Raw genomic sequence first — 24,737 nt, forward strand, 5'->3', positions numbered from 1 at the left:
ACCCTTGGTATCTCCAACCCTTGCTATCTCGGACCCTTGGTATCTCCGACCCTTGGTATCTCCAACCCTTGCTATCTCAGACCCTTGGTGTCTCCAACCCTTGGTATCGCTGGCCCTTGGTATCTCTGGCCCTTGGTATCTCTAACCCTTGCTATCTCCGGCCCTTGGTAAATCCAACCCTTGGTATCTCTGGCCTTTGGTATCTCTGGCCCTTGGTAAATCCAACCATTGTTGTCTCCAACCCTTGGTATCTCTAGCCCTTGCAATCTCTGGCCCTTGGTAAATCCAACCCTTGGTAACTCCAACCATTGATATCTACAAAACTTGGTATCTCTGGCCCTTGGTATCTGTGACCCTTGGTATTTCCAACCCATGTTATATATGATCCAGTGGGTTCTCCAACCCATGTTATATATGATCCAGTAGGTTCTCCAACCCATGTTATATATGATCCAGTAGTATCTCCTACCCATGTTATATATGATCCAGTGGGTTCTCCAACCCATGTTATATATGATCCAGTAGTATCTCCTACCCATGTTATATATGATCCAGTAGGTTCTCCAACCCATGTTATATATGATCCAGTAGTATCTCCTACCCATGTTATATATGATCCAGTAGGTTCTCCAACCCATGTTATATATGATCCAGTAGTATCTCCTACCCATGTTATATATGATCCAGTGGGTTCTCCAACCCATGTTATATATGATCCAGTAGTATCTCCTACCCATGTTATATATGATCCAGTAGGTTCTCCAACCCATGTTACATATGATCCAGTGTTATCCTCAACTCATGTTATATAGGATCCAGTGGGTTCTCCAACCCATGTTATATAGGATCCAGTGTTATCTCCAACCCATGTTATATATGATCCAGTGTTATCCTCAACTCATGTTATATAGGATCCAGTGGGTTCTCCAACCCATGTTTTACAGGATCCAGTGGTATCTCCTACTCATGTTATATATGATCCAGTGGTATCTCCTACCAATGTTATATATGATCCAGTGTTATCCCCAAACCATGTTATATGGGATCCAGTGGTATCCTCAACTCATGTTATATAGGATCCAGTGGTATCCTCAACCCATGTTATATAGGATCCAGTGGTATCCTCAACCCATGTTATATAGGATCCAGTGTTATCCCTGACCCATGTTATATGGGATCCAGTGGTATCCTCAACTCATGTTATATATGATCCAGTGTTATCCCCAAACCATGTTATATGGGATCCAGTGGTATCCTCAACTCATGTTATATAGGATCCAGTGGTATCCTCAACCCATGTTATATGGGATCCAGTGGTATCCTCAACCCATGTTATATAGGATCCAGTGGTATCCCTGACCCATGTTATATATGATCCAGTGTTATCCCCAAACCATGTTATATGGGATCCAGTGGTATCCTCAACTCATGTTATATAGGATCCAGTGGTATCCTCAACCCATGTTATATGGGATCCAGTGGTATCCTCAACCCATGTTATATAGGATCCAGTGGTATCCTCAACCCATGTTATATAGGATCCAGTGTTATCCCCAAACCATGTTATATAGGATCCAGTGGTATCCTCAACCCATGTTATATAGGATCCAGTGGTATCCTCAACCCATGTTATATAGGATCCAGTGTTATCCCCAACCCATGTTAAATAGGATCCAGTGTTATCTCCTACTCATGTTATATACAATTCAGTGTCATCTCCTTCCAATGTTATATATGATCCAGTGTCATCCCCAACCAATGTTATATATGATCTAGTGTTATCCCCAACCCATGTTATATGTGATCCCGTGGTATCCCCAAATGATGGCATGTCCAGACCTCAATGTCTGCCATCCATGTTATCCTGAGGTCATGTGACACTTAGATCGGCTACCCTTGAACATCAAGGCAACATACAGTTCTTCTAAATCTAGCATCCTACACAAACTATATGTGTTTCAATCCAGATGTCAACACACCTAATATTAAAGATATTACTTATATGGGAACTTGGAAATATGAGGGGACACCACTCTTACATGAATTTATTAGCGGTTTCAGAAATAACAGCTTCCGATGTTTTGAGTGTGCGAGTTTGGTTTAACGCTGTTTTGAACAGTACTCCAGTTATATCACAGTGTGTCAGCTAGCCTTGCTCTAAGGCTGTACTGAATGATAAGTCCATAGGTGTATAGTAATTCTATCCATGTATTGGCAAGTCCAAATAAGCAGACAGTACTAAGGACACCAGTATTTTATATGAACTTGTTTTTATTATTTAAATAATCTAGAAATTATGATTTGAACATCATTATTGCCTTACAGACATGGGCAAGTCTACGTGTCAGCTTGATTGGGAAGGAAAGTCCAAAGTGATGCAGATCTCAGACATTTACCACTTTGGTAAAACCCATGAGAATGGGTATGGTGCTGACACACCAAAAAACATAATCACAGAGAATCTGGGATTCGAACCCATGCATGCCCCTCTGGCACACCTCCCTGGCAAGCCTAACTCTGTACAGCAAATTGTGGCACCATAGAAGACCAGCTGTCTGATGATTTCAGATTTCTGAGGTTTAGGCATTCGGATGTCACAAGGCTGGGAACTCTTGCCATTATTTCACAAGGATGATAAATCTGTAATTTCTTTCATCTATACATAATCATCTAACTGACACATGATTTATTTTTGTTTGTTTGTTTGTAGTTGAACGCCGCACTCAAAAACATATTCCAGCTATATGACGGCGGTCTGTAAATAACCTAGTCTGGACCAGACAATCCAGTGATTGATATCATGAGCATCAATATACACAATTGGGATACGATGACATGCATCAAACAAGTCAGCGAGCCTGACCACCCGTTAGTCGCCTGTTACGTCAAGCATGGGTTGCTGAAGACCAATTCTAACCCGGATCTTCATGGGCCCGTATGATTTATGAATCCAAGGAAGGCATTAGGTACACAAGTTCAAAGTGAAGGCTTCAAAGTCTTGTAAATCTTCCTGCTGCTGAGAAACATTGGTTCTGGCCTCCATACGACACCAGGTTCAGCTGCCTCCCACAACCATGCAGCAACACATGTTACCAAGCCTGTGAATACCTGACAGTGACCAGACTGTGCACTGACAGACACCTGTATAGGTCTAGATGACTCATGTGTCCATGAATACAACTGAACCAGCAACTCACTCACTGAAGAAACTAGGTGAGGTCAAGCAATGTATCATTAGCCTAGTTAAACTTTGGCAATGTTGAGCAGACTCTTGTAAGACCCCAAGACCCCATAGTTAATAACACATTCACACCCAGTCCAAGTCCTTCACCATGACTGTGGAATTTATCATGTTTTAATTATTTTGTACTAAAAGTCTAGGCATCCAGATCAAACAAATGCAAGTCTAGTTTCAAGCAGGGGGTAAAGGTTCTATTGAAAAAGAGAATCACAACTATTTTAATGAAATGTTTTCATAGAGTAAGTGTTAGACCACCATTCAAGGTGATCCAACCACACGTCCCAGGTTTGCAGAAAAGTTGACGTCTGACTGCAGCTGGCTTGTGCACACATGACACCAGATATATGTCACCAGATATAACGTTATATATTATAGTCAAGTGTTCCCATGTGTTCCCATGTGTTCTGATTTGGCTCTGCCCAGAGGTTGTGTTATTTCACACACATCTGAAAATCACCAGATGGTTTGATCAGATATCATAGGTTGTTGTTGACAGATGCGTTATTGAACCACCCTCTGACTCTTCATCTGTCATGGATAAATGTTCCCTCCAATCAAACTGCCAACTTGTAATGAACGTTCGAGTGTAGTCTCTATATTCATTCAGGATGCTGGAACTGTTGACTTTTGACAAATCCCAAAACTCCTTGTGTTCCTAATGTGCAGAAGGAAGACCTCTTGTCGTTGGTTGTATGTTGTATATTGCCCCACTCAGCATATATTCAGCTAAATGACAGCAGTCTGTAAATAATTGAGTCCGATCTACGCAATTGGGATACGATTAGGGTTGCGACCGGGTACGAAAACTGAACTCGAGTACCCGGCAGACAATACCCGAACCGGACTCGGACTCAATGTTGTCCCACTTATTTGTAGTGCTTTTGCGAATAAAAGGTCATCAAACATCTAATGATCTATTCTAAGGTATGTTTTTCATTAAATGCCTGCATGGCTTACCTAAAACCACAAGTGACGCAGAATATCAAAGTAAACTTGCGCCAGTCATTGAGCACTGGAAACGGCAAGATCACATGACTGCCTGACACGTGAGTCGTGACATGGGTAATAAATGTGTCTGAGTGATCTAGGCTTGTATTGTAATTTGTAACATTGCACTATTTCAGTATTTCGTAAAGGGTACATGAGTCCTGAAAATTGGACTCGAGTCCTAAGCTACTCGACCCGTTATCGGGTACTGGAGTACCCGTCGCAACCCTAGATACGATGACATGAATTAATCAAATTAGCAAGTCTGACCACCCGATACTGTTAGTCACCTCTTATGACAAGCATAGTGGCCTCTTAGGAGAAACATGGGCTCTATCCCGGATCTTCACGTGAACAGACCTCTTGCGACCTCAAACCAGACTCAAACATCTTCCTATAGCTCTAGGCCTCATTCCACAAAGAGCCCTTAGTGCTAAGGAGTTCGTAACTCCCATACTTTAACATAACTACATACAGAAAGTCTTCAAACCCTGCACCATGACTCTGAAATTATTTTAAACTTTAAATCAAAATTTTACATTTTTTTTTTTTTTAAACACAATTTTTGGTGTAATAAATAATTTCATACACAATGTGCTAGTCGCACTGAATTCCTGGTTTACAGAAGGAAGAACTTTTTACCTCAAAACAGACCTGGAAACTCTAACAAACTTACTTTCCAGACATGGTCCTGTCAAATAACAAACTCTCCTTGTTCAATTTTACAAGCGCACTTCTGATCCCGATCATGTTCTTTCACCCTGAATGCACCTCTGTCATCTGACCACAAGCCTCTCAAAATACTCCTGTGACCTTGTAATTTCCTCAAACAGGACAAAAATGTTAACCACGATCAGAGACATAAACATATGGCGACCTTGAGATAGTGATCCACTACGTAACATCCGACTGATGACAGCTGCCCTCCAATTTCAATGTTCCGCCTTACTGCGAACAGAGGCCTTTATAACCCAGAGGAACAGAAGATATGACAGTGAACAGGCCCAGGACCTCCATCAAGACAACACAGGCAGTTGCAGATAGCCCTGGACCTCAAGACTACAGAATGTTGACTGGAGACAGACGCAGTGACCTCAGAGCCGCCACACCAGCAACCACTGCCATAAACAAGCAGAGCTGTGCCCTGTCAAACAAGATGGGGTAATTCACCACAACACCCCCTCCCCACAGGACATTCCAGGACAGGCATGGAGGGGGAGGGGCAATGGTAGGTGTGTCTGGCAGGGCCACATGGCGGCAGTGGTTGATTAGCTGTATGACTGTGGACACTTGCTGCTAGTGAAACTGGACCATATTTTCGGAATGTGCTCTCTCCAACAGGACTCCTCTAATAGATTGAAGATGACATGTTTTCAACAACACATTCATCAGAACAGCATCCCTCAATGTTGTTCAGTGTGATAATCAGGTTGTTTGATAACAATGTAAGTTAGGATGACAGAACAGAAAATTCTACATACAGTTTCTGTGATGAGAATAGGGAGTCCGGACAAGGAAAATTGCTAGTACAAAGTATAAAACCCATGAGGAATGACATGTACAAAAAACCTGTAAATTACAGCCATCGTTTTGCTCTTATCTATAATGACAGACACAGGTGAACGACACTCCAAAGGTGTGGTCTTGACACCAAGTTATCATTTACAAATGCATTTCAATCATATCATTTTGATTTTCCCAACAGACAGAAATGTCGGCATATTTATACATTTTGTGAAAAATCTGATATGAAGCATGCTGATATGCCTCTTCCTGGCGCCAAAGAGGACACAAATACCACAAAAACACCCTCCTCCCTCCCCACCAAAATACCCCGAACTTAAAAAACCTGCCAACAAGCAATATTGAGGTAGAATTCGATGAATGTGCACCTCGGGAGGTACGTTTGGGTATAGTGAACGGCAGTGAGTGGGGCACAAGTGCTGTACTTGAGAACAGATAGGCGAGGCCATGTGGCTTTCCAATTACTCGTATAGTATTTAACCATTAGAAAGGCATGGCAAACTCATATGGTTAGAATTTTTGTTTTGACTGAGGTCAGGAGGAGTGATTCTCCAGATTTGTCTGCGACTGGCTGGCGCCAGTGTGTACAAGCCTAACATGTGGCTTTGATTGTGGCAAACAGCTTGCGAAACCAAACTCTGCCAGTCTGCTTAACACATGGGCCTCGGATCCTTCTGCCTTCCATCAGCGATACACACATACATACACTTGTAACACTGTGCTGCCAGACTGCCTGCAACCCTGCTATTGGTGCCGCATAGATGGGCCAGTTAAAGGGGCGCCAAGCTATCATACTGTTTCGGCACTGAGCGAATGACAAACTTATGATATATTTTTCAAAACAAATCTAGTTCTACTTTTCACCATTTAATGAATTTCAATTTTTTTTATTTTTATTGAATTTTATAGAAAAAAAACAACACCAAAAGAAGTTTGCAGTTGAACTGTGAAGCATTCCTACAATCTATCATAACGTTTCAGAAATTTCAAAATAATTTTAAAATTTGGTTTTAATTGATCATTAATAGATCAGCAATAGAATCTGATCATACATTTTTTTAAAGCTAGAGAATATTCAAGAAAACATGTTCATCGTGGAACTTAAATGTTAACAGATTAATTCCTAACAACCCCCATCCAGGCCACCACGCTTCCTGTGACAGGTACTGAAGGAATGGGGAACACAAGGTGGGAGGAGAAACCTGTCTGTCGGTTCTGTGGTCCAACGTTATCTGGAGATAATTACATTACCACCAGTATCTCTGTTTGCACTGTTTTAATTAGCTTAAATTAGAAAGAAACCTATTTAAAATTACAAATTGTAAACAATACATGAAGGAGATGTTCTAGGCTGCACATTCAAGAAATGTCCGCCTTTCTACCAATTGTTGATTGGCCTTAATGTATACTGTGGCATCCATTGTTGCCTTGCTGCAAGACAGTGCCATAGGAGAGATGATCACTAACATATCAGAGTGAGTGAGTGAGTATGGATTTACGCCTCTTTTAGCAATATTCCAGCCATATCACGGCGGGGAACACCAGAAATGGGCTTCACACATTGTACCCTTGTACCGAATCGGACTCGGGTCTTCGGCGTGACGAGCGAACGCTTTAACCACTAGGCTACCTGACCGCCCCTACATATTAGAGAAGAGGTTGATCATTATGGTACATGCTACTAAGCAGTGTATGAGGTATTAGAGTTCATGTCTGGAGCAAGCAAACCAATGGCCTCAGAGTAAAATCTGACAGTTAATCAGCCAGGTCTTGGAATTGTGATTTTGTCAACTGCCTTCATCTGTTGTTTGTTTGTTGTTTTAAACCACCCTCCTCAGTATTCCAGCCATGTCATGGCGGTCTGTCAAAAATCAAGTTTGGACTTGACAAACTAGTGATTGATATCATGAGCAATGATCCACGCTGTATTGGTACAATGACACACAATCAACCAGACCACCAAGTCTGACCACCTGATCCATTTGGATGCCTCTTACAACAAACACAGGCTGCTGAGGACCAACTCTCACTCGTCCTACCAAATCCTCAGACAAAGACATTAAAATGATCAAGAAATGTGACCCACCTAGGATACAATTGTGCTGTGATGTCAAAAAGAAAGACATTAGATGTCAACTTACTTATATACAAAACATGAATATATAATAATATTTTATTTTTCTCTTAATAGTTTGTAATGTAATTAAAAGAATTCCTCATACATGTCTACTTTCAATTAATCAGACATTATATCTAAAAACTGCAATTATTACATAAACAGTTATAAGTTTGAAAATGGGACTTGCAGAAAATGAGTCCAAATGTTTGATGCCATGTATCTCTGTAACATATATGAATTATAATATTGTGGTCCTAAAAAACTGTTTTCACCCATAAGGTCCTTTAACTCAAAGGTCAGAAATCATGTACGAAAATATCCACATAGAGTAGAAAAATGCCCAAGAAAATATTTTTACAAAAAGGAAAATGTTATTTTAACATCTAATCACATTAAACTAAATTAAATTAAACTAAATTAAACTAAATTAAACTAAAATAATTATAGGTAAAAGTGAAATCCGTCAGGGCATTATTTTGTGGAGTGAAAACACATTTGGTATGTTTGGTTCCTCCAGGTGTTCAGCAGGTCGTGTCCTCCTAAGCCTAAACCCGGTGACGCTTCACAAAGCCTGTTTAACAAAACATCCCCTTTGAATATCAATCAGTGGTCAGCTGCAACATATGTACCTCACATCAAGGCATTTGGTCAGTTGAGTAAATAGCTCTTCTTTAAACACTTGAGAGTGTTGAGCTTCATAATCTGGCCATTAAGTCTGTGTGATGCACACAGCAGGTTGCTGGTGATGGGTAAGTGACTATCAAGGTGGCTCTGGCCACTGCATGCAGGAAGATACGGAGGAGTATGGGGACGAGGATGCCCTATTGCTTAGCCTATTTGTAACCTAGATTTATGGACTAACATTTAGTCACTGAAATAAAAATATTTTAAAATGTTTCTTCTTTCAAATGTCATTCTATATGTAATAAATATTATAAAATGGAGACCAGAATATGAATTTACATTGCCAAAGTAATGTAGACTTGCTTGGGAGATTGGATATGTTTCTTTCAGGGTCTTTATGAGAGGCTATAGAGTTGAATAAAGATGTTTTTATTGCAAATGTAGGGATTGTATATGCGCTGGAGATGCGGGTAGATGGGGTATATAAATTCGAATAAATTTTGAAGGCAAGGTGCTTGCCTGATAGGTGGGGTCGCTTCACAGACGGTGATATATGATACAGTCAAGTCTCGTTAATCCGTCATGGTTGGTTGCATATGATTATGTCGGATTAATGAGTCAGTCAGATAAACGAAATTAGGTACGAGATAATTTCTCCATTAAAATAGTTATAGCATGGTTCTTTTCTGAAGAATTATTAACAAAACTGGTTCCTACATGCATTATAAGCCATGGAATATCTGAAATAGTATAGAATATTTTCCTTCTACACAGGTAGCTCTACAATACTTTTTTTCTGCAAGAACAGTCCTAATATGTCTTTAACACAATGGTCGTGGAATATGTCCCTTCTGCATTGGGCGACACAATTTTATTTCGTCAAAGAAAATAATCAAAAATTAAAAGAAAAATATTTATATTTGTTCAACCATGTTTTTTGTTTGTGTTTTATTCAATCAATCAAGTATGTAAATGTGAACTTTGGAAATAATAAATAATTAAAAGCACAGTAAAGTTTTCTCTAGCAAATATAAATACACATACATGTAAATATGGTAAACATCATTGATATAGCATTATCTTCTATTTTCCCACTTAACCAACCAACAATACTAGATGGGAATATATATTGAGCTAGATAAATATTTTTTTAATTTCATATTGCCCTACCCATGCCAAATGGTAAGCAAAAAATCTGTGTTTTTTAAACTATAAAACTATAAAAAGAGATTATCTGGGCTAACTATTCTGAACTATTTTCATTACAGAGGCTAAATGTTAGTCTAAAAGTAGACATATGAATTAAGTCGTAGTGTCATACTTTTTATTTTATTTCGGGAGTGATTTCTATTAAAAGTAGGAGTTAATAGATAGGAACACCAAAACAATATGAATTAAACTGCTCTTGGATCCGTTTGTTTTTTAAAGTCTCATAACACTATTACTAGCCACAGGATTACTCTTCAATCATAGCCATAATAAATCAATTTCACTTTACAAAATAAACACTTCACAGCTGTTGTTAGGCTGTACATTTCACAACCCCTGAAATCTATACCACTTACTATCAGTTTATAGCTGTCTTAATCATAAAAATGATACAAACTCATATGAGGCTGTTCTACAGGCACAGATAAAGAAATATACATCAGATGATGCAATATAGAAAACAGCTTACATATATCCACTGCCACCTATTGAAGAATATAACCACTGTCACCCATATAAACTATTACCACAATCAACTATATGGAATATATCCACTGTGTTCTGCACAAAAATATAACTACTTTTATTTATATATAAATATAACTACCATGTTCTACACACAAATATAACTATTTTCATCTAAGTAAAAATATAACTACGTTGTTCTACCCATAAATATAACCACTTTCATCTAAGTAAAAATATAACTACCATTTTCTACCAACAAAGAAACTACTTTCATCTATGTAAAAATATAACTTCCGTGTTCTACACACAAATATAACTACTTTCATCTATGTAAAAATATAACTTCCGTGTTCTACACACAAATATAACTACTTTCATCTATGTAAAAATATAACTTCCGTGTTCTACACACAAATATAACTACTTTCATCTATGTAAAAATATAACTTCCGTGTTCTACACACAAATATAACTACTTTCATCTATGTAAAAATATAACTTCCGTGTTCTACACACAAATATAACTACTTTCATCTATGTAAAAATATAACTTCCGTGTTCTACACACAAATATAACTACTTTCATCTATGTAAAAATATAACTTCCGTGTTCTACACACAAAAATAACTACTTTCATCTATACAAAAATATAACTTCCGTGTTCTACACACAAATATAACTACTTTCATCTATGTAAAAATATAACTGCCGTGTTCTACACACAAATATAACTACTTTCATCTATGTAAAAATATAACTTCCGTGTTCTACACACAAATATAACTACTTTCATCTATGTAAAAATATAACTTCCGTGTTCTACACACAAATATAACTACTTTCATCTCTGTAAATATATAACTTCCATGTTCTAACCACAAATATAACTACTTTCATCTACTGGTATATAAAAATGTAACCACTGTTGTCTATACAAAATAAAACCACTTTCATCTAAACTGAGGAGCAAAAGAAACTAGATCTATACCTCTCAGTTGATTTTATCATACATCTGATTTTCAACAGTTAGCAAACTAAGTTAGCGATATATCCCAAAAATGAACTGTACTGACATTAGTTAGCACTCAAAGATTACTTGTACATGGTTTTATTTTTTAAAATACAATTTGCTTTAAAACTGTATAAATTAAAAAAGAAATTCCTCATAATACACAACTGTTGATGGTTACCTTCGTCATTTTATCCTTTTTCAGCACAAATTTACAACATTTCAAACATGGTAGGGTCATGCGGTTGCAAATCCATCAACAGTTCTTTCAATTTTCGATTACATCAAAAACAAACTTGGCATACTTTCTTTGCTCCTCAGTTTATATGAAAGTATATCCACTTTCATCTGTAAGAAAATATATCCACTTTCATCTGTATTAAAACATAAAAACCATGTTCTACAAAAGTGAACCTTTTTTCTACACAAAATATAAGCACTTTCATCTGTATAAAATATAAGCACAGTTATCCACATAGAATGCCAACACTCCATCCAGTGCAGAGATAGACTCTCCCACCTACTGGGGAACACAGGTTAGAATCGTAAGGTTCCCAGCACCTCACAGGATGGACTTGCACAAGTCTCTAAGGCAATAAGTATTAGTTGAAATCACAATTTCTAGATTGTATAAATAATAAGAACAAGTTGTCCTTATAAGAGAATGGCATTCTGTACTGTCCACTTATCTAGACTTGCCTATATAAGGATAGAATTACTACACATCCATGGACTTATCTTTCAGTACAGCCTTGGAGCAAGGCTAATGACAGTATTAGTTGGTGAAATATTGCTCATAATATCAATGCCTGGTTTGGCTATTATTAACAAGTCACCATACAGATGGACTGTATCATTGACCTTAAACAACATTCACATACTCATTCATAATCATCCTGAATATATTTTTTGTCCAAACAATATTCTAAAGGTCCCATTATCACAACTATTACCAAAATTTTCAAGAAGACTCACAAAGCATCCCTACCCTATCTCCATCAACATGTTTAAAGATGATTTCGATATACCACAGAGATTGTGCATGTTGCTCCTGTGCCGTGATGGAAGGCCATGGCTGGAGCTGCATCTCAGTGTGGCCTGATGCACTGGATGCTGCCCGACAAGCTGGCTGCTGCTCAACCAAATCATTCATAATTGTTCTCTATGTTAAAAGGTGGAAGAAATGGATTAGGCAAGCAGAAATGTCAGATTTTTTAGATATCACTTAATCAGCAGAGAGCAGCTGATTCCAAAACCGCCAATCATGCGTTTTTCACAAGCAATGAATGATATTTGTGTTGTGTACTTGGTTTAACTTCTTGCTTTGTTCTTGTCCTCCCACCTGTCGCTTATCTTGTCTGTCTATCTCACTTTTTCTGTCCATCAGGGTGGAGTTGGGTAGCCTAGTGGTTAAAGCGTTTGCTCGTCACGCCGAAGACCCGGGTTCGAATCCCGAGATGTGTGAAGCCTGTTTCTGGTGTCCCCTATGGTGTTATTGCTGTAATATTGCGGCGTAAAACCATACTCACTCACTCACTCACTGTCCATCAGAGCAGTTGAACAGCATGCCCTGCATTGGCTTTTGACAAAAGAGGAAGAGTTGCTTCCCCTAGCCTTGTCAGTATCTGCATATTGGGAGTTCGAATTCCACATCTTTGGTGGTCAGAACCATACTATAGATTGTGGGATTCAGTTGTCCATGACCTGTATCACTTCAGTGTTTCACTCCACAGGAAGAACCCATGCCAAAGTACAACTGAATGTACTGTTCTAGGCAGCATCCGGGGTAGAATAGGTCTTCAGCAACCCATGCTTGCTGTAAAAGGTGACTTATCCTTTATATAATTAACCATTTTGGTTGAAAAATATCATAAAATTCAAATTATACTTTTGATAAAGTAATATTCTCATTGGGGTTGTCAGTTGGGATTGTCAGTTGGGATTTCTAGATGTCTGACATCTGGATAAGTGGATCTCTTTTTAGTCTATTTGATGTGATTGAATAAAGACAATGAAAAAGAATTGTTTGTAAAAGAAGTAAATAGTATAACAACGATTCTATTTTAACATTTTCATCGTGTACACTTTTGATAAGATTAGGACCAAATGATGCTATGTTGCAGCATCTCCCCCTGTTCACTATCACGAGCCATGGATGCTGGCAAACATCTTCACTGTCACTTCCATCCTAGCTGACAATAAATACTCTGACAATATCAAAACACCAACAATCATTTGGCATTTACAAAGTATGAACTTCACTCGTTTCATAAAAACTTACCAACAATGAGGAGATAAAAAAGTGATTCAGTTCTTTAATGTCTTAGTGTGCACAAGTGTGCTACTCAAGTGTCACAATGTGTTTTTGCATCTTGTAGCAGAATAGAAGGCTTCGATTTGTGCTGAAGGTGCTTGCAGACTTCATTTTCACAGGGTCAAAAGTATCCTTGATCACATATGCCGAGTAATGAAACATAATGCGGACACATATGAGAGGTTGAGTAGTTTTAAGGGTATTATAGATACTCTTCTCTGTGTAAAGAAGCCGGACGAGTGGAAAAGTTCATCATTTACCAAAACAAATCCAACCACCAACTGATACTTTAGCCATCAACTAAAATAGACCCAACCATCAACTAAAACAGACCCAGCCATCAACTAAATCAGACCCAGCCATCAACTAAAACAGACCCAGCCATCAACTAAATCAGACCCAACCATCAACTAAATCAGACCCAACCATCAACTAAAACAGACCCAGCCATCAACTAAAATAGACCCAAAAATCAACTAAGTCAGACCCAACCATCAACTAAAACAGACCCAGCCATCAACTAAAATAGACCCAACCATCAACTAAGACAGACCCAACAATCAACTAAAACAGACCCAACCATCAACTAAATGAGACCAAACCATCAACTTAGACAGACCCAACCATCAACTAAAACAGACCCAGCCATCAACTAAAACAGGCCCAGCCATCAACTAAATCAGACCCAACCATCAACTAAAACGGGCCCAGACATCAACTAAAACAGACCAAGACCCAGCCATCAACTAAAACAGGCCCAGACATCAACTAAAACAGACCCAGCCATCAACTAAAACAGGCCCAGCCATCAACTAAAACAGACCCAACTAACAACTAAAACAGACCCAACCATCAACTAAATCAGACCCAACCATCAACTAAAACAGACCAAGCCATCAACTAAAACAGACCCAGCCATCAACTAAAACAGACCCAACCATCAACTAAAACAGACCCGACCATCAACTAAATCAGACCCAACCATCAACTAAAACAGGCCCAGACATCAACTAAAACAGGCCCAGCCATCAACTAAATCAGACCCAACCATCAACTAAATCAGACACAACCATCAACTAAAACAGACCAAGACCAAGCCATCAACTAAATCAGACCAAACCATCAACTAAAACAGACCTAGCCATCAACTAAAACAGACCCAACCATCAACTAAATGAGACCCAAACATCAACTAAATCAGACCCAACCATCAACTAAAACAGACACAGCCATCAACTAAAACAGGCCCAGCCATCAACTAAAACAGACACAACTAACAACTAAATCAGACACAACCATCAACTAAAACAGACCCAGACCCAGCCATCAACTAAATCAGACCCAACCGTCAACTAAAACAGACCCAACCATCAACTAAAACAGACCCAGCCATCAACTAAAACAGGCCCAACCATCAACTAAAACAGACCCAACCATCAACTAAAACAGACCCAACCATCAACTAAAACAGACCCAGCCATCAACTAAAACAGACCCAGCCATCAACTAAAACAGACACAACTAACAACTAAATCAGACACAACCATCAACTAAAACAGACCCAGACCCAGCCATCAACTAACCCAGACCCAGCCATCAACTAAATCAGACCCAACCATCAACTAAAACAGACCCAACAATCAACTAAAACAGACCCAGCCATCAACTAAAACAGACCCAGCCATCAACTAAAACAGACCCAACCATCAACTAAAACAGACCCAACCATCAACTAAATCAGGACCAGCCATCAACTAAAACAGACCCAGCCATCAACTAAAACAGACCCAACCATCAACTAAAACAGACCCAGCCATCAACTAAAACAGACACATCTATCAACTAAATCAGACACAACCATCAACTAAATCAGACACAGCCATCAACTAAATCAGGCCCAGCCATCAACTAAATCAGGCCCAGCCATCAACTAAAACAGACCCAACCATCAACTAAAACAGACACATCTATCAACTAAATCAGACACAACCATCAACTAAATCAGGCCCAGCCATCAACTAAATCAGGCCCAGCCATCAACTAAAACAGACCCAGACCCAACCATCAACTTAAACAGGCTCAATGTACAATTGATTGTAAGTCCTATATATATATTGCATGGTGAGTGAGTGAGTGAGTGAGTGTTGAGAGGAAAGCCTGAAGTGATGGGGAAAACAGATTAGAGTGAGTCTGGGATGAAACCCATGATATGAGGGGAGGCTGAAAAGTTCTGAGCCTAACTATGATGGACAGCATTGATGGAATTATTTTTCAAGTTAATCCCCTCCAACGTCCACCCACCCACTTTTTCCAACAATGCTGGAGTGCTTGGATCCCACTTGTGTAGAAATCTTCCTCATGGTGGTGCAAAAAGTCCACCACAGCAGAAATGATGTCATCTTGATTTGCATCATACTTGCCACAGTGACAACAGAATTGTCTTCACAGAACACACCTCTAGTAGGTTTTCCTCAACATTTAACCTTGATATTCTCATGCTGTTGCCTAAACAGTTCAGCATCTCATTAGCCATTAACGGTATGACCTTTCAAGAGGTAGTCCACCAGTAGGAATCCTCTGCATGTAATACTACCTGTCAGAATCATTGGGATCATCTTAAGCAGGGTGCCAACTCTATACAAGTGAGTCTCTGAGCAGATTCTGTGTCCTTCCATGATTTGATAATGTTGTAAGATAAACAGCATAAACAATTAATTTCATTTGCCTGACCAAATGTTTTATTTATTTTATAGACAAACTACCCTAAGTAATATCATTCCTATTTTATTTATAATAGTAAGTAAGTGTGATACCCTTACTTTTAAGAACTTTTGTTACATTTGATTTAAAGAGCTAGTATCATATTAACACATCACAGAAATTTAAATGAATAAAATTTGAAGAGTTTATAACTTTACATTATCTTTTTTTTCAGCGATTATCAATGTAAACTAATACTACATTTTCTTTTTCTTCTGCATTTGAGAAAATCTATTAAACTAGAACACTTACTGGTCTGATATTAAATAGAATATTCCGAGCACATCAATGTTACAGTACAATAATGACTGTCTCAACTCAAACATGTTTTCAATGCTAATTCATCTTTTTAATGTCTTTAAAACTACTTCACAGCCAAAACAGATTTCATAAAGATCATGACACATTTCTGAGTAAATGTTCTGTTTCGAAATGTAAACTACAGTACCCAGTATCGAATCAACAAAAGTGAAGAACCCCGGATCTCTAGGCCAATGATAGTGAAATACTGAGTCTCAAATACACCTGAAACATGGGACATTACACGATAGTGAAATACTGTATCTCCTATACATACGTTAACATGGGACATTACACGATAGTGAAATACTGTATCTCCTATACACACGTTAACATGGGACATTACATGATAGTGAAATACTGTATCTCCTATACACACGTTAACATGGGACATTACACGATAGTGAAATACTGTATCTCCTATACACACGTAAACATGGGACATTACACGATAGTGAAATACTGTATCTCCTATACACACGTAAACATGGGACATTACACGATAGTGAAATACTGTATCTCCTATACACACGTAAACATGGGACATTACACGATAGTGAAATACTGTATCTCCTATACACACGTTAACATGGGACATTACACGATAGTGAAATACTGTATCTCCTATACACATATAAACATGGGACATTACACGATAGTGAAATACTGTATCTCCTATACACACATAAACATGGGATATTACACAATAGTGAAATACTGTATCTCCTATACACACGTAAACATGGGACATTACACGATAGTGAAATACTGTATCTCCTATACACACATAAACATGGGATATTACACAATAGTGAAATACTGTATCTCCTATACACACATAAACATGGGACATTACACGATAGTGAAATACTGTATCTCCTATACACACGTTAACATGGGACATTACACGATAGTGAAATACTGTATCTCCTATACACACGTAAACATGGGACATTACACAATAGTGAAATACTGTATCTCCTATACACACATAAACATGGGACATTACAAGATAGTGAAATACTGTATCTCCTATACACACGTAACATGGGACATTACTCGATAGTGAAATACTGTATCTCCTATACACACGTAAACATGGGACATTACACGATAGTGAAATACTGTATCTCCTATACACACGTAAACATGGGACATTACACGATAGTGAAATACTGTATCTCCTATACACATGTAAACATGGGACATTACACGATAGTGAAATACTGTATCTCCTATACACACGTTAACATGGGACATTACACGATAGTGAAATACTTTATCTCCTATACACACATAAACATGGGATATTACACTATAGTGAAATACTGTATCTCCTATACACACGTAAACATGGGACATTACACGATAGTGAAATACTGTATCTCCTATACACGGGTAAACATAGGACATTACACGATAGTGAAATACTGTATCTCCTATACACACGTTAACATGGGATATTACACAATAGTGAAATACTGTATCTCCTATACACACATAAACATGGGATATTACACGATAGTGAAATACTGTATCTCCTATACACACGTAAACATGGGGCATTACACAATAGTGAAATACTGTATCTCCTATACACACATAAACATGGGATATTACACAATAGTGAAATACTGTATCTCCTATACACACATAAACATGGGACATTACGCGATAGTGAAATACTGTATCTCCTATACACACATAAACATGGGACATTACAAGATAGTGAAATACTGTATCTCCTATACACACATAAACATGGGATATTACACAATAGTGAAATACTGTATCTCCTATACACACATAAACATGGGACATTACACGATAGTGAAATACTGTATCTCCTATACACACATAAACATGGGACATTACACGATAGTGAAATACTGTATCTCCTATACACATGTAAACATGGGACATTACACGATAGTGAAATACTGTATCTCCTATACACACGTTAACATGGGACATTACACGATAGTGAAATACTGTATCTCCTATACACACGTTAACATGGGACATTACACGATAGAAATACTGTATCTCCTATACACACGTTAACATGGGACATTACACGATAGTGAAATACTGTATCTCCTATACACACATAAACATGGGATATTACACAATAGTGAAATACTGTATCTCCTATACACACGTAAACATGGGACATTACACGATAGTGAAATACTGTATCTCCTATACACACATAAACATGGGATATTACACAATAGTGAAATACTGTATCTCCTATACACACGTAAACATGGGACATTACACGATAGTGAAATACTGTATCTCCTATACACACATAAACATGGGATATTACACAATAGTGAAATACTGTATCTCCTATACACACATAAACATGGGACATTACACGATAGTGAAATACTGTATCTCCTATACACACGTTAACATGGGACATTACACGATAGTGAAATACTGTATCTCCTATACACACGTAAACATGGGACATTACACAATAGTGAAATACTGTATCTCCTATACACACATAAACATGGGACATTACAAGATAGTGAAATACTGTATCTCCTATACACACGTAACATGGGACATTACTCGATAGTGAAATACTGTATCTCCTATACACACGTAAACATGGGACATTACACGATAGTGAAATACTGTATCTCCTATACACACGTAAACATGGGACATTACACGATAGTGAAATACTGTATCTCCTATACACATGTAAACATGGGACATTACACGATAGTGAAATACTGTATCTCCTATACACACGTTAACATGGGACATTACACGATAGTGAAATACTTTATCTCCTATACACACATAAACATGGGATATTACACTATAGTGAAATACTGTATCTCCTATACACACGTAAACATGGGACATTACACGATAGTGAAATACTGTATCTCCTATACACGGGTAAACATAGGACATTACACGATAGTGAAATACTGTATCTCCTATACACACGTTAACATGGGATATTACACAATAGTGAAATACTGTATCTCCTATACACACATAAACATGGGATATTACACGATAGTGAAATACTGTATCTCCTATACACACGTAAACATGGGGCATTACACAATAGTGAAATACTGTATCTCCTATACACACATAAACATGGGATATTACACAATAGTGAAATACTGTATCTCCTATACACACATAAACATGGGACATTACGCGATAGTGAAATACTGTATCTCCTATACACACATAAACATGGGACATTACAAGATAGTGAAATACTGTATCTCCTATACACACATAAACATGGGATATTACACAATAGTGAAATACTGTATCTCCTATACACACATAAACATGGGACATTACACGATAGTGAAATACTGTATCTCCTATACACACATAAACATGGGACATTACACGATAGTGAAATACTGTATCTCCTATACACATGTAAACATGGGACATTACACGATAGTGAAATACTGTATCTCCTATACACACGTTAACATGGGACATTACACGATAGTGAAATACTGTATCTCCTATACACACGTTAACATGGGACATTACACGATAGAAATACTGTATCTCCTATACACACGTTAACATGGGACATTACACGATAGTGAAATACTGTATCTCCTATACACACATAAACATGGGATATTACACAATAGTGAAATACTGTATCTCCTATACACATGTAAACATGGGACATTACACGATAGTGAAATACTGTATCTCCTATACACACGTAAACATGGGACATTACAAGATAGTGAAATACTGTATCTCCTATACACATGTAAACATGGGATATTACACGATAGTGAAATACTGTATCTCCTATACACACGTAAACATGGGACATTACAAGATAGTGAAATACTGTATCTCCTATACACACGTTAACATAGGACATTACACGATAGTGAAATACTGTATCTCCTATACACATGTAAACATGGGACATTACACGATAGTGAAATACTGTATCTCCTATACACACATAAACATGGGATATTACACAATAGTGAAATACTGTATCTCCTATACACACATGGGATATAACAGGATAATCAAATACTGTATCTCTAATACAACCGTAAACATGGGATATTACAGGATAATCAAATACTGTATCGCCTATACACCCATAAACATGGGATATTACAGGATAGTTAAATACTGTGTCTCACATCACCATCAATATCAAAATCATCATCATCATCACAAACGTCACAGACAACAATCATCATCATCATCACAAACGTCACAAACAACAATCATCATCATCATCGTCACAAACGTCACAAACAATCATCATCATCATCCCAAACATCACAAACAACAATCATCATCATCATCACAAACGTCACAAACAATCATCATCATCATCCCAAACGTCACAAACAACAATCATCATCGCCTTCTCTTACCTTACAGCCATGCTACTGTTCAACCTTAATTTTGAAAAAATAAACATTAACTCATACAAAAAATCAGTGTGGAAAATTATAAATTGACCTACTTCTTTGGTTGAACTGCCTATGAGAGGGAATCCCATTGTATCGCTGGGGGCTTGATTTAACCAGATTCATCAAGCTTAGGGGCTTCAATCTCTCCCCCATTTCAGTCAGTCCAACACTGTCAAAGATTCTCCAGTGAAACCGATGAGGCAACTGTGGTTGTCAGTTAAACTGATTTCCCGATGCTCAACAAGGAAGCTCTACAATTGTCACAATCACGATCAGGGTCAAAAAAATGAATTAACTACATTTTACAAATACATTTCCATACATTTCACAAAAGAGAAGATGCATTTCTGGAGTCTTCCTCAGTGCACCTGATGAATATTTAAAAATAATAATCTATATTTGACACTAAAAAAGGTTGGTTGTTTGTTGCTGTTTAGCTATTGCAGTCTTGGAATACGTCACGTTCATTGGCCATCTCATTGATAAAACAAACCAAACGATTCCATGAGGGTGAGTGGGTCTTAAGTGACATACAATCATTTCACAGTATACCATCAAATATTTATCATTTCAAATCAGTGTCTACAGCAGGAAGGATTAGCGTGAAGCTTTCTTTTGCCCTATTGCTCACTTTCACTTATCACAGTTTGTCTGTCTGTCCATCCATTTATCATCTGCTATCACTTCCCAATTGTTACAGTCTGATCGAATAAATCAATATTAATTTCAGCATTAAATGTCTGTGATAGGCTGTCAGGACTTGAGTGACAGCTGTTGTTTCCATCTGTCTATCACATGTATGTATCTACAGTGTGTATGTAGGACACAGTATACATCCCTCCACCATGGTATATATACTCGTACATATCATGTCAATATCACAGGTCACATGCATCCTTTACTATAAGACACTGACAAATCCATTGTTCTAGGGCACATATTTCCTGTTACTTTAGTTCCTTCCTTGCCAGTCATATCATGAGACTGTTTATATTTACTAGTTCCACAGTGTCAGCAGTTATATATCTTTCAAATATTTTTCAATATCAACTTCAGATATATCCATCAACTTGTCAGGCTAAAATACACCTGTTCTGTTTTACAGCATCAGAAGCCCTCTCATAACCTCTCAGGAACTGGTCAATATCAGAATCCATTGGAATGCTTATAATTGCTGTTTAATGTCATGTATATTTCATACTGGTTGATTTCACATATCATCCATTTAAACAGTAAGTAGACAATATAGCAAGTATCGTCAATTAAAGACTATGAGCATTCATTGAGTGGCGATGGCATGGGGAGTTTATTACTCCACTTAGTCCATCTCTCGATCAATCCGACAGGTGTACACTGTGTCCTTCACTCCTTCCTGACCCCGCCCACCTGGATGATTGACACGTGATCTGCAGCAACACATGTTACACCATCTCCTGGTTGTTGTGTGGGGAGCAGCAGTATTACTGCACCCAGCTGCTGAGGAGGGAAACATGCTACATCAATAGCAGGACCAGATGCAGATCGTCCAGCGTGTAGGGCCAATAATCTCTCCTGCAGTGGGGCAGGGGAGAGAATGCACTGTGACTGATGGAGAGACATCATCAGAGAGTTGGGGTGGTGTTCCTGGATACAGGGACATCATCAGAGAGTTGGGGTGGTGTTCCTGGATACAGGGGGTGGGGGATGGAGGGACATCATCAGAGAGTTGGGGTGGTGTTCCTGGATACAGGGGGTGGGGGATGGAGGGACACTGTCATCAGAGAGTTGGGGGGGGGGGGGGGGTGTTCCTGGATACAGGAGTGGGGGATGGAGGGACACAGTCATCAGAGAGTTGGGGTGGTGTTCCTGGATACAGGGGGTGGGGGATGGAGAGACATCATCAGAGAGTTGGGGTGGTGTTACTGGATACAGGGGGTGGGGGATGGAGGAACATCATCAGAGAGTTGGGGTGGTGTTCCTGGATACAGGGGGTGGGGGATGGAGGAACATCATCAGAGAGTTGGGGTGGTGTTCCTGGATACAGGGGGTGGGGGATGGAGGAACATCATCAGAGAGTTGGGGTGGTGTTCCTGGATACAGGGGGTGGGGGATGGAGGAACATCATCAGAGAGTTGGGGTGGTGTTCCTGGATACAGGGGGTGGGGGATGGAGAGACATCATCAGAGAGTTGGGGTGGTGTTACTGGATACAGGGGGTGGGGGATGGAGGGACATCATCAGAGAGTTGGGGTGGTGTTCCTGGATACAGGGACATCATCAGAGAGTTGGGGTGGTGTTCCTGGATACAGGGGGTGGGGGATGGAGGGACATCATCAGAGAGTTGGGGTGGTGACATCATCAGAGAGTTGGGGTGGTGTTCCTGGATACAGGGGGTGGGGGATGGAGAGACATCATCAGAGAGTTGGGGTGGTGTTACTGGATACAGGGGGTGGGGGATGGAGGGACATCATCAGAGAGTTGGGGTGGTGTTCCTGGATACAGGGACATCATCAGAGAGTTGGGGTGGTGTTCCTGGATACAGGGGGTGGGGGATGGAGGGACATCATCAGAGAGTTGGGGTGGTGTTCCTGGATACAGGGACATCATCAGAGAGTTGGGGTGGTGTTCCTGGATACAGGGGGTGGGGGATGGAGGGACATCATCAGAGAGTTGGGGTGGTGTTCCTGGATACAGGGGGTGGGGGATACAGGGACATCATCAGAGAGTTGGGGTGGTGTTCCTGGATACAGGGGGTGGGGGATGGAGGGACATCATCAGAGAGTTGGGGTGGTGTTCCTGGATACAGGGGGTGGGGGATGGAGAGACATCATCAGAGAGTTGGGGTGATGATCCTGGATACAGGGGGTGGGGGATGGAGGGACATCATCAGAGAGTTGGGGTGGTGTTCCTGGATACAGGGGGTTTGGGGATGGAGAGACATCATCAGAGAGTTCGGGTGGTGTTCCTGGATACAGGGGGTGGGGGATGGAGAGACATCATCAGAGAGTTGGGGTGGTGTTCCTGGATACAGGGTGTGGGGGATGGAGAGACATCATCAGAGAGTTGGGGTGATGTTCCTGGATACAGGAGTGGGGAATGGAGAGACATCATCAGAGAGTTGGGTTGGTGTTCCTGGATACAGGGGGTTTGGGGATGGAGTGAATGTATGTTGTTTTATGACATACTCAGGAATATCAATGGTGTTTATCTGGCCAGGTAGGCTGGGAGTTGGTATTATGAGACACAATCCATAAAGATAACAAATGTGACATAATGTGGATGAGACGATCTGTGTGATGACATAACATGGGTGAGAAGATGTGTGTGATGACATAACATGGGTGAGACGATCTGTGTGATGACATAACATGGATGAGACAATCTGTGTGATGACATAACATGGGTGAGACAATCTGTGTGATGACATAACATGGGTGAGAAGATGTGTGTGATGACATAACATGGACGAGAAGATGTGTGTAATGACATAACATGGGTGAGAAGATGTGTGTGATGATATAACATGGGTGAGAAGATGTGTGATGACATAACATGGGTGAGAAGATGTGTGTGATGACATAACATGGGTGAGAAGATGTGTGTGATGATATAACATGGGTGAGAAGATGTGTGATGATATAACATGGGTGAGAAGATGTGTGTGATGACATAACATGGGTCAGAAGATGTGTGTGATGATATAACATGGGTGAGAAGATGTGTGTAATGACATAACATGG

General features: G+C 39.2%; 1 protein-coding gene across 2 annotated transcripts in view; it reads right to left on the minus strand.

The window, feature by feature from the left end:
* The window catches only part of LOC124138912 (protein CBFA2T1-like), a 135,694-nt gene extending 114,445 nt beyond the window's left edge, over nt 1-21,249 (minus strand). The window contains exon 1 of one of the 2 annotated variants that reach the window (XM_046505811.2): nt 21,073-21,249. In XM_046505811.2, coding sequence (XP_046361767.1) covers nt 21,073-21,172 — 100 coding nt within the window. In that variant the 5' untranslated portion in view covers nt 21,173-21,249. The remainder of the gene's footprint in view (nt 1-21,072) is intronic. The other variant, XM_046505812.2, reaches the window with a different exon arrangement.
* Nucleotides 21,250-24,737: the final 3,488 nt, after the last annotated feature.

Source organism: Haliotis rufescens, unplaced genomic scaffold, assembly GCF_023055435.1.
Source record: "Haliotis rufescens isolate VD_foot unplaced genomic scaffold, xgHalRufe1.0.p SCAF_19, whole genome shotgun sequence".
In the NCBI taxonomy this organism is placed as follows: domain Eukaryota; kingdom Metazoa; phylum Mollusca; class Gastropoda; order Lepetellida; family Haliotidae; genus Haliotis; species Haliotis rufescens.